We start from the raw sequence: 12,160 nt of genomic DNA on the forward strand, positions 1-12,160 counted from the left end.
CTGGAGAATCTCCAGGATGCTCAGCCGTGCTTGTCTTCAGAGTTAGCATGCTCACCTCAAAGGGACAGAGGAGGCAAGGAATCCTGAGAACCAGTCTGGGCTTTGGTAGCCTCTGCAGCACTGTCACGTATAAGCCAGCCTGACCAGGGAAAACTGCCACTGCCTTTGGCTGGCACAGGGCAGGCATCATCTCTGCAGGGTGTGTTCACAATCCCAACCACACACGGGCACACAAACACGCACACATGAGCGAGGGGAATCATCACTGTCCTCAGGATATCTGCTTTGACTCACTCCCAACCGAATGAACCAGCCACCTTACAACCTCCATCTTCTCAGCAGCTCCTCTTGAGGTCAACAGTCACAAGGGACCAAGGTAATCAAGGTAAGATCCACCCGGAGCCAGACACAGGCATGCGCTGGTCACAGTGGGGAAGCCAGTGTATCCAAAGCTAGACCCAAAAGAGACTCAACTGTTATAGGGTCAACCTAAAGCCAATGAGGCATAGGGAGGTGGAACTCACACAGAAGAGAACCCAGGTGAGTGTGATGCTGGACTTGTGAACTATTCGAGCCGGACAAGTGTGTAGGGCTGACTTGGGGACCAGTGTCCAGGAGGTAAGCCAGCATGAATGTGAAGGGTTGAACTCAGGGTACAAGTATCCTATCAGACTCAAAGTAGCCCACATGGATTGGTTGTCCCAAATCCAGGACCATATCATCTGGCCCCAGGAAGCACTCTCATCTTTTTTTTTTTTTTTCTCTTTTCTTTTTTTCGGAGCTGGGGACCGAACCCAGGGCCTTGTGCTTGCTAGGCAAGCGCTCTACCACTGAGCTATATCCCCAACCCCCACTCTCCATCTTTTATGTACATGGGTACACACACACACACACACACACACACACACACACACACACACACACACGCACACACGCACACGCACACGCGCACGCATGCACACACATACCCACAAGTGGGGAGGATATCTGGTCACCCCTACAGACCTGTATATAAAGAGACCAAGATCCCTGCTCAGAGGCTCTGGCCCTGCCACTCAAGTACATTTAGAATGGAAACATGAGATACAGCAGGTGATAGCTGAAGCCAACCAGCACCCTGGCGTCTCCTCAGGATAATTATTTATTATTCATAGTCATCAGCATCTTCATTAATTATTCATATGATCCTTAATTATTATCCTTAACAATAAGAGCAGTAAATAGCAGAAAAGTCCTTGAGGTGCCTAAGGCCCAGGGCCGGGTGCCTCCGGGCAGTTAGACCAGCTAATGCCCCCAGGGCAGTGGGGGGACCACAGACCCCCCTGTCCACTGCCCAGCTCTGCCCCTGCCCCTCCCAGTGGGGCCCAGGGTATTGCAGGAGGAGATGCTGGTCCCAAGGGTGGGGGAGGAGGTGCTCCTGCACTGTTCTCCCCTTCAAACCAGGGTCTCCAAGGAGAGCGGTCAGGTAATCCCCTGACCCCAGGGTGAGCCACGTGTCCACACCGGGCAGCATCACTAACTGCCTGGATCTGAGCCATGTCTGTGCAGGGGCTGGGAGGTGAGGGCCCCCAGCTGGCCCGGCAGGGAGAGGCGTCGAGTGGGGCCATCTTGGGGGAGCTCTGGGGCTCCTGCAGGAAGCTCCTCAAACGCCACGAACTGGGAAACCTGCAAAGAGCGTAGAGCGTGAGCAGGCAGACAAACTGTGGGGGAGGAGAAAGAGGCGGAGAAAGGGGCGGAGAAAACAAAGCCAGGAGGACTGGAGGTCGAGAGAAGGGGACAAGGAGGCTGCTACTACAAAGAAATGCAACTTTGTGGGAGGAGCCAAACGAAAGAGCCACTGCAGAAGCACCCCGACAGAGGACCTTGCTCTACACCCAGGGAAGCTGGAGTCCAAGCTCTCACCTTTCCCTTCCCTAGGGAATGTGGCCCGGCAGCTGGAGCCAAATCCTATGTGGAATAAGAAGTCCCTGCCTCGGGAAGGCAACTAAGACAGAGAGACCAGGTGTCTTCGTGCAATTCTCTGAAGAACCTGGGGCCCCCGGAAACAACAGTGGGCCAGCAGCCAGGTCTCTGAGGCCAGAGAGAGCACCAGGGCAGGCAGGAGGGGTTTGTGGGTGCTGACGTGACTACTGGTGAGATTCCCTGTGGGGGAGGCTGTAAAGGGAGACTGGCACATTTGCTGACGTGGGCCCTGGTGTCTGCAAACAGGAACAAGCAGCATATGGGACCGGGAGCAGAGCCGGGGACCGGAGTAGATCCCAGGCCCCCTCTGGAAGCCACAGGAGCCCCCCTCAAGCACCCATCAAAGCTGGAGCTGGCAGAAAAGACCCAGCTGTCCGTCAGGAGGCTACTCAAAGAGAAGAAATGTGGGTCAGGGAGGTCCTATCTCAGAGCCTTGACTTAGGCACCCAGAAAATGCCAGCAGCCTTCAGGATGGTTCTGTAGCACTTGGAGTAGGAGCCAAGGCGATAGGCAAAGCTAGGGGAGTCTAACCACAGCAGGGACCAAGACACTATCCTGACGCACACCCTCAAGCAGCATCCAGACCCAAGTCCCAGACACCATGTTTACATCTGGCCCTTAGGCCGCCCTATGGGCAGGCTGTCCAGCTCCAGTCCTCTTCTGCACTGCTCCTGAGCAGTGGCAGGAGGAAAGCAGGAGCAGGGAGAAGAGGATAGGGGTGTGAAGGGGCCACACTTCATGTCCGCTGAGAGGTAACAAAGCAGCTGTTGGGGCAGAAAGGGTGTGGCTGGGGCTGGGAGTGGGCTCCAGAATGTACCTGAGAAAGCGAGTCCAGGGTGAGAGTGGGGACGGGGCCGACAGGCAACAAAGGGGACGTGGAAGTGGGGCCGGGCCCAGGGGTGGTCACAGCACTGTAGGCAGGAGGGACCAGGGTCATTTGCCTCTGTAGCAGCTGTAGGACAGTGGCCATGTCTGCACTTAGCCGGGTTTCCAGCCTGGGGCAAGGAAGGAAGATTTCTCAGAAGTGGAGATAGCTGGTCCACTCTAGGCTCCCTCCTGAGGCTGAGGAAGGAGAGGGTCCACCCACCTGGCACAGACAGGCCTAGACAGAGCATCCCCAAAACACCAGCAGAAACCCAAAGAGGCCCCAAGTTCTCCCACAGAGCAGCCTAGCCTGGGCCCATTCCCTGGGCCACCCCTCGTCACCTGTTCAGCTGCCTCTGGAGCGCATCCAGCCTGCTCTCCACGTCACCCCGAGAACGCCGGCCAGGGCTAGACAAGGGGATGTTGAGGAGGCTAGGGGCCGGGGCAGGGCATCGAGGCAGCTCCTGATACTGGCGCCCCCGACTGTCCCCCCAGAAGCTGAAAATATTGGACACCCCAGAGAAGGCACCTGGAGCCAGATAGGAGTGAGGTCAGGAAGAAAGTCCAGCCCCTGCCACCCTGCCCATCCCCCACACCCACTCCCACCCTCAAGGCCCAGGCCTACCTGACAGGGGATTACAAGTGTCACTGCTTTTCTCTCCATCCTCTGTCAAAGGCTCCCCACCTGGGGAGTCTCCGGGAGGCCTGGGGCTGGAGAAGGGCACCAGGCGGAGGGGGCTGGAGCTGCGACCTGGGCCCTCATCCTCACTGCTCTCTGGGCTGGAAGGGCCACTGGATGGGCTCTCCCCCCATGGCCCTCCCGGCTGTCCCCGGCAACTCGGCCCTGGCCCAACTCGGGCAGGGCCTTGCCCCAGGGCTGACACCTCCCCTGGCTGCTCTGTGTCTGTGGGAAACAGAGAACATACCTCAGAGAGAGGGGAGAATGGGGAAGGGACAACGGGAGCTGAGCAAGCCTGGAAAGGAGCAGGGTCGAGTGTATGTAAAGTTGTTTTATCTTCCTCCCACTCCCCTCCACGCCCCGGCTGGTCAGCGCCCTCAGGGGCATCGCTGATTCTTGCTCTCTGGCTTTGTTCCTTTGTTCTTGTGCTTCTTCCAGCCACCTCCCTCCTCTCTTTAAGGGGTCCAGGCCTGCTAGACAACACTTAGGCATAATGAAGGCCAAAAACCCAGCCTTTGTCCTTGAACGTAGGGGAGGTCTTCTCAAAGGAGAAGGTGGTTCAAACGGGGTATGAAAAGGTGGCAGCCTCTGGACAGAGGAAGGGAGGCGTGGGGTTGACCTGGAGGACCGTACTGGAAGACTTTGGCAAGGGGTGGAGCCTGACCCTGCCCTCACTGCCCTCTGCCCCCACTGTCCACCGGCCCTCCCTTTGACCACCTCACCCTTGTCAGTACGCCTGCGGAAGGACAGTTTGCGCTTTCGCTGCCTGTTGAAGCCGCTCTCTAGTTCCGCACTGCTGGGGGAGCCAGGAATCATGTTGGTCTGCAAACAAGAGAAGAGTCAGGGCCCTTAGGTCCATCCTGCCTGGCTGCCCTGGAATGTGGGAGTGGGGCAGGCAACAGCACATGAGGGGGGTGGGGCTGCAGGGCCACCGCCCCTGCTCTGTGTCACTTCCCCCCACACGCTGAGGCTGGTACTTTCAGAGCCTGATCTGACTATGATGACAGAAAAACAGGCAGAGAAGCTGCATATCCAAGGTCACAGAGAAGGGGCATCCTGTCTCAGGATGGCCCACTCACATCTCGAAGGTTGAAGGTGATCTCCAGGCTAGACCAAAAGTGGTCTGAGAACTCGGGGTACATGTCCAACACCTCTAGCAGATCGTCACGATGGATCTTGTGCAGGTCACAGTAAGTGAGGGCCCTCACATCCCCATTGGACTTCCCAGGACGTGCATACAGGTTCAGAGGCTCTCCAAAGATGTCGTTCTTCCCTGGAGGCCACGGAGGAGACAGAGGCTTGAGCCTGTGGCATCGGTGGGAGAGTAGCGGGCACCCCCTGGGTCAGCTCCACCCTGGACAGCATCTCCAGCCATCCAGCTCCTGGCTACACGGCCAAGGAAACATGGGCCAGCTCATGTTCCCAGGGCTCTCCGCAGATGGGGCAACACCAGTGGCCGGAGGTGACAGAGGAAGGGACCAGGGACTTGGAGTCTCTCAGCACTACTCAGCCAGGATGCTCGGCCTACAGGCATGGCTTCTTAGGACAACCGTACTTCTATCCTCAAACACCCTCCTAGCAAAGTACAGTCCCCTAAAAACAATGGCCTCCAAATGATAAAGGCAGCTCGGTGCTCAATCAGAACCAGTACTGTTTTACTGAAAGAAAACAGGACAGCATGGCCTAGCACCGCACTCGCGTGTGTAGGGAAACTTGATTCAAGTGGGAAGGGAATAGGTTGTGGAGTGGTACACATGTTTGGGCTGAACTGTGAAATAAAAGTCTAAAATGCCAAGTTTGAGGCATGTAGGACTGAAAAAAAAAAAAGATAAAAACATGGGAGGGCAGGAAGTCTCTGCTTTCCAAGTGCCATCCATGCACACAATGGCTACAGGCGGGACATGAAGCTTCAGGGGACCGTGTCCTTAGTGACACACGCACATCCTCCACCTGCGTATATCCCGCTCAACTACGAGATGATCAACCGTAAGGAAACACTAGGTGCCTTTCTATGGGTAGATCCTGAAGTGCAGGGGAGGCTACGTAGTGTCCAATCCAACAGCCCCGTGTACTGCAGGGTTCCTCTCCATTGCCCACCTTGAAGGCCCCTCCTCAGGTGAGTTAAAAGAACCCAAGAATCCTGCCAGCAACCCCACACCCCCTGTGTATTCAGAGGGTTCAGGTCTCTCTGGGTTTCAGTGGGCATCCCCACCCCATACCCAAGATGGCCACCACGACATCACCCCGCAGGATCTCGATGGAGCCCCTGGAGATGAAGTAGAGGGCAGTAAGCAGGTCCCCAGCGTGCACCAGCGTGTCCCCTGGTGGCGCGTGTGTGGTCTTGAATTTCATGGCCAGGGCCCTCAGGCAGCCTTTAGTGGCCCCTCGGAATGGTTTGCAGTGCTGCAGCAGTGAGCGGTTCAGATGTAGGCAGATGTCAGCCTGCAGGCACTCGGGGAAACCCTTCAGCACCTGCAGATGGGGGTGGTTCAGCGTGATCTCTCAAGTCTCGTCCAAACACCAATCCACTGGGTCACACCTTCACTCAGGGAAAACCTGATCCTCCCAATTCCGTCCGCTGCAGTACCTATTGGGTACTGCTGCCGGGTTCCCACCCTGACCAAGTTCTTATCTGGAAGTGTGGCAATTGATTTCCCATGACCGCCTGGCTTATGTGGGGACGTGTGAAGAACCTGGCGGCTCCCAGTGGGAGAACTCTAGATGGAGTTTCATGGTCAGCATCCTATGTAATTCTCAGGTTCTTTAATACTACCTACAACCACCTGAGGTATACTGGATGCACCGCAAGGGTGGCCCAGCACCTATTAGTGCCTCACCGCATTCATGTCGATGCCGTTGGTGTAGGACCAAGCGTGCTGGAAGTACTCCTCGAGGCGCTGGCGTAGCGGGTTGGGAATCTGATGGAAGCGGATAAACTCCCGCACCCGGAGCATCTGTGTGTGGTAGCGGGCCGTGCCCGAGTACAGCCGCTGGATGATGGCGGACACGTTGCCGAAGATGCTGGCATACATGAGGGCTGGGGGCGTGGGTGAGTGGGGCCGTCAGCATCCGCAGGGACCCCGCCCGCCCACGGGGACCCTCTGCTCAGGCCCCGCACCAGGTCAACGACACTCGCGGTCCGGTCACGACTCAGTCTGAGAGTGGACATACACATGCTCAAACACACGCCAACCTTCAGCATTTCCTGCCCTGGTGTCCCAGCCTCCAAACTATACTGTGGGCCCAGGACTCTGGGAGGGGAAGAGCAGGGGGCGGGGCAGGGAGGTATGACTGCCACTTTGCTCCAATCTAGGGCTTTCACTGCCATTTCTATCCAGCCATGGCTCCACCCCTCACCCGCCTCCAGGACGCACTCACAGCCAATGAGCATGACACAGATGGAGAAGATCTTTTCAGAGTTGGTGTTGGGAGAGACATTGCCAAAGCCCACGCTGGTGAGGCTGCTGAAGGTGAAGTAGAGCGCTGTGACGTACTTGTCCTTGATGGAGGGGCCTCCCAGGCCGCTGCTGTTGTAGGGCTTGCCGATCTGGTCGCCCAAGTTGTGCAGCCAGCCAATGTGTGAGTCCATGTGAGGCTGTTCCATGTTGCCGATGGCGTACCAGATGCAGGCCAACCAGTGTGCAATGAGCGCGAAGGTGCACATGAGCAGGAAGAGCACTGCTGCCCCGTACTCCGAGTAGCGGTCCAGCTTCCGAGCCACTCGCACCAGCCGCAGCAACCTGGCAGTTTTCAGCAGTCCGATGAGCTAGAGGAGGGGGGACATGTTCAGTGTGAGGGCACTGAGCTGATGCAATAAATGATTTCTTCCTGGGAGCGCTCCCTGATAACGAAACCACCTGGCATAAAGCTCCTCCCACACTGCTCCCCGCACAGATGTCACTAATCTGTGTGCCGATGTTAAGACAAAGTAAGGGTCTCCGTGCTGAGGATGAGGAACGAGAAGCTCCAAAAGGACCAACAGTCACCTCAAGGTGCTAGGTCAGAGGGAGCTTCAGTAGGAGGGAGCTTTAGTTAGAAAATGACATCCCCACCCCCAACTTTAGAGGGAAAAAAAGCCCCTTCCAGCTCCTTACAACCCTGTGGGTGAACAAGAATAGATTTGTTGGGGACCCTTCTTTCCTGTGTCGTGTCCCCCTCTTTTACCCCTCCACCCTACTTCCTCCTGGCTCTTTTTTCCTGGCTGCCTCCTGCTGAGCCCACCTCCTCAGAGCCAGAGCCAAAGATGAGCAGGTCGAAGGGGATGGCAGCCACCATGTCGATGAGGAACCAGCCCTTGAAGTAGTGCACAGCGATGCGGCCAGGATGGCTGACCACCTCTTCGTTGGCGTTAACGTAGGTGGTGCGGAAATTGATAAGGATGTCCACAATGAACATGATGTCCACGAGGAGGTCCACTACAGCCAGAGGCTGGCAGGCATAGCCGCAGTCAGGGGCTTGGGGCCCATCTTCAGTCTCCTTCAGCAGGAAGGCAGCCGAGTACGGTGTAAAGACGGCCGTGTAGATGACCAGCAGCAGAATGAGCCAGTCCCACACTGCCTTGAAGGGGCTGTAGTGTAGGATGGTCCAGCGGTGTATTCTTGGGGCCTGCAGCTTATATTCAGGAAGCACATCGGCTCCCAAGGACAGGACCTAAGGTGTGGGTGACGAGGAAGGGTCATGGAACTTCAGAGCAAAAGTCAGTACCTTCCATACTGTGACCAAGTAGAGTATATTTCCATCAGAATGTTCATCTTCAACCAAGTAGCCATAGAAACTGACTACCCCAAACCTGGGCACTACAGTTCCCAGAATGCTAGGCAGCAGGGGGATATCCTGGCTGACTCCAGAGTCTGACAATACCCAAAATACATGAACTTGGGTCATCATGCAGGAAGGCCTGATATTGTGTCCACCACAAGACAGTCCAGACCCTCAGACCACACAGTGCAACTCTCACCATACTCTTCTGCCCCACGGCCTCAAAAGTGACACACACACACACACACGCACACACACACACCACACACACACACACACACATGCACACACACACCATGCACACACACACACATGCTCACACACACACATGCTCACACACACCACACCGCACACACACACTGCACACATGCACACACACACACACACACACACACACACACACACCTCACATGCACACACACACACACACACACACACCACACACATGCACACACACACACATGCACACACACTCACACACACACACTCATGCACATGCACACACACACACCTCATATGCTCACACACACACACACACACATGCTCACATGCACACACACCACACGCATGCACCCACACACACACACACACTCATATGCTCACACACACACACACACACACACACACACACATGCTCACACACACACTCACTCACTGCACATGCCAAGACACACACACACACTGCACACACACACACACCATCTTAGACTAGAGAATGTTCCAAGGACTGCAGTTCCCAGCTGGGCAGTGAGCCCAGGAGCCAGAGTTCCAACACATAAAATAGTCATTGCAGTTCCGTCACTTCAGACCATTGTCCAGGGACGCCAGTCACCATTCTCAGACTCCTTGGCCTCCCTGGGAGAAGAAACCCTCTCCCTGCTGCTATGCTTTCTCAGGCCTTTCTCCATCTCAACCCACAGAGTCTCCCGCACTCTTGCAAAGGGACACAAGGGACAGAGTCCAACCCAGGTACCCCGAGAACACGGAGGGCTGCACACCCAGGATGGCTCCGAGATGTACTCTTGGCCTGAACAGAACCCCATTTTCAGTCACGGGGGAAATCACGTGTCCCTCAACATTCAGGCAAAGGCAGCCCACTAGGGCCAAGGGGTAGCAAGCACGGCCAGCAATCTTGCTCCCAGACCTACCTAGGGAGAACTCACTTTCCCGAGTGTCAGAAGGCCCCTGCCCGCCCACCTTTCGAAGCCTCTGGCAGACTCTGAGTCAGCTAGACTCCCTTCCTCAATCTCTCTAGCCTTGGACCATGCCATAGCTGCAACAAGACCCCAAGCCTTCCCCAACCCCAGAGGTTTTAGCCCTGTCCCAGAAGCCCTGAATCCCAGGGCCCCCCAAACTCCGGTCTCTGGGCTCAATGAAGTCCTAAAGAGTCTTCTTCATGTTCAAGTTGGAATCCCCTAAGCCTGTCTGCATAGGTGGTGCTGTTTAGAGACCATTTTAGGGAATGGAGCTAGTAAGAAAGATGGGTCTTCAGGAAGGCTTTGGCCACCCTGGAATAGACACAGAGACTTCACAGAAAGAGATGGGGTGGGAGGGAATGAGCACCAGGTCAGAGGAAGATCCTAGGTCTGCCCTGACTTCAGACTGAGTGAGGGCTTGTTAATCAAAACACAGGGTTAATACACTCGAGGTTAGTGACATTTCAAGCCATCAAAAAAGAACAGGCTAGGACCCCAAAGACAAGGAGCAAAAGAGAGTGGCTGTCACTCCATAGGACCCCTCTCTGCACCTGAGCACAGGCCTGGGAGCTATGCTGGAGCACCCCAGACAGCAGTGACCCTGTCTCCCAGGTCTGCCCACAGCCCCAGTGCACATTTGCATTCAAATCCTCATCAGGTCTGGGATACAAGGCCCAAACCTGCTAATTCGATCTACAAAAGAGCCAGTCCTACCTCTGAAACCGCTGGCTTACCACATGGCTCTAGGCCAGATCTATAATCCCTGTGATCTGCTGTCTTACAGAAGACTGACTCAACCTTGGGTCAGGTCGGTCGGTCGGGTCGTTACCTTGGAAGGGAAAACTCTCACCTGTGTCTGCCCGCCCCCCCACTGGGAGGAGCTTATGAACTCAGAGGGAGTCGGGGCCAGCAGTGATGCTGGCAAGGAGGGGATTCTCAGAATCACCCAGAGCTACTCCAGGTTCTAATGCAGGAGAGCCAGTGGGGAGGGGCAATCACCAGCTGATGGGACAATGGCCCAGGATGCCCTGAAGAGGTGAGCCAATGCTTCTTCTCAGTCTGCTCTCATTGCCCACTGAGCAGCCTCCAGTCCCTTCTCTCCTGACACCCACAAGAGTAATCCAAGCCTCCACTGCTGACCACAAACGTCAGAGTGAGGGCGCCCCAGCACCTGTGTCAGATCTAGCTGTTGCCTAATGGTTCCTGTCTCTCTCCATCTCCCCATCATCGTCTCTGAACAACTAACTGCTTCCTAGCATCTCTCTCTTCCCTTAGACTCTAAACCAGAAGACCGTGGGCCATAGAAGCCATAGAAAAGGGGTTGCCAAGGCAAGGGAAACCCCGGGAACCTAGCCAGCAGCCAGGAGGAGAGCAATGAGGAGCTCAGTGGTGGGCCACACGTAAGAACACAGAGCTCCCAACCTGTCCTGCTTTTCCGAAGCCCTCTCCCCATCTGCAGCCAGAGCCCTCTGGGCCACACTCCCACCTGCCTGGGTGTCCCAGCCCAAGAAAAGAATAGGGTGCTGAGGGAATCACCTACCTCCTGGGCCACCAGGCTGGAGATGCGCACTGCCCGCCTCACCCGGCCTTTCTGGGCCCTGGTCTGCAGAGCCCCTGTCCTGCTCTCCTTCCCCGCTGGAATCGCCATGGAGGACTTAGCTACCCCCAGCCTGGTTGGCCTAAGGCCCCAGGGCCGGGCCAGGGCCTCACTTGTGCCCCAGCAGCAGTCCCAGCCCAGGCTGCCAGCCCAAGGCTGGCCAGGCGGCAGCCAGAACCGCCTCTAGCATGAAGCCAGAATGGCTGGGGCTGGGCCCTGGGGCTGGGGTCACCTAGGCAGTGAGTATGGACAGCTGCCTGCTTGGCTCTTGCTGCACATGGCCCCTTGGTGTGGGCCCCCGCTACTAGGGTGCTGTGCTCTGCCCGCCTGCCGCCAGCCCAGCACCCGCGGTGGGAACCGCAGCTCCTCTGCCGGCCAGCCCCTCCTTCTGCCAGGTTCCCACCCCGACTCCACTCTGCCCCCCCTCCCCCAGCCCAGCCCGTGCCCGCCCTCTGCCCCGTGCCCGGCCAGCGGCCCCCTCCCTTGCAACCCGCTCTAGGCTCCTGCTGCAGCCGCTCCCGCAGCCCTAGCCCCTCCCCCTCCACCCGGCAGCCTGGCCTGTCACCGCAGATTAATGGTCTCCCCAACACCCCCGCCCCGCCAGTCCAGTGCTGAGCCAGCCAGAGTCAGGCAGAGACACCCAGAGATGGAGAGACGCCAGGTGACTGGCAGGGGCACCACAGGCAGTCCACAAACAGACAGGCAGAGACTCACACGCCGAAGGCATACGCACTTTGGGTCCAGGAACGGGGCAGATGCTAAGGCACCCAGGTGGGACCCAGAGAGGGAGAAGAGTGAACCAGATAAAAGCTCCAGGGCAAGCAAGCGACATGTTCTGTAGGCAATGCAAAGGGGCAGGCGGAACCCAGAGAGCTAGAGGCATGGGAATGTGGCCAAGCAGGCCAAGGGAGCCCAGAGCTGGGCCGCTCCCTCACAGGGCACCTGCCCCTCTTCTCCAGGAGTTCTCACTGCTAAGACTTCACCACTGCCAAGATGCTAAGTCGCTGTGGTTGAATAGGCAGTGGTCTTGCGAGCCACCTCACTGCTAGGAGGGACATAGCCAGAGGAGCCCTAAAAACAGGGCTACAGAAATCAAAAGCTGCT

General features: G+C 56.9%; 1 protein-coding gene across 2 annotated transcripts in view; it reads right to left on the reverse strand.

Moving 5' to 3' along the window:
- Window positions 1-1,093: 1,093 nt before the first annotated feature.
- Kcnh2 (potassium voltage-gated channel subfamily H member 2) overlaps window positions 1,094-12,160 on the reverse strand; it is a 32,103-nt gene continuing 21,036 nt past the window's right edge. Inside the window, exons 1-11 of one of the 2 annotated variants that reach the window (XM_032907115.1) lie at window positions 11,000-11,122; window positions 7,727-8,155; window positions 6,884-7,271; window positions 6,343-6,542; window positions 5,725-5,977; window positions 4,585-4,778; window positions 4,228-4,327; window positions 3,452-3,730; window positions 3,169-3,355; window positions 2,780-2,957; window positions 1,124-1,665 (exon numbers count right to left, since the gene is read on the reverse strand). In XM_032907115.1, coding sequence (XP_032763006.1) covers window positions 1,516-1,665; window positions 2,780-2,957; window positions 3,169-3,355; window positions 3,452-3,730; window positions 4,228-4,327; window positions 4,585-4,778; window positions 5,725-5,977; window positions 6,343-6,542; window positions 6,884-7,271; window positions 7,727-8,155; window positions 11,000-11,107 — 2,466 coding nt within the window. In that variant the 5' untranslated portion in view covers window positions 11,108-11,122 and the 3' untranslated portion in view covers window positions 1,124-1,515. Of the gene's footprint in view, window positions 1,666-2,779; window positions 2,958-3,168; window positions 3,356-3,451; window positions 3,731-4,227; window positions 4,328-4,584; window positions 4,779-5,724; window positions 5,978-6,342; window positions 6,543-6,883; window positions 7,272-7,726; window positions 8,156-10,999; window positions 11,123-12,160 lie in introns of those variants that run through there. The other variant, XM_032907114.1, reaches the window with a different exon arrangement.

Source organism: Rattus rattus, chromosome 6, assembly GCF_011064425.1.
Source record: "Rattus rattus isolate New Zealand chromosome 6, Rrattus_CSIRO_v1, whole genome shotgun sequence".
Classification (NCBI taxonomy): Eukaryota; Metazoa; Chordata; class Mammalia; order Rodentia; family Muridae; genus Rattus; species Rattus rattus.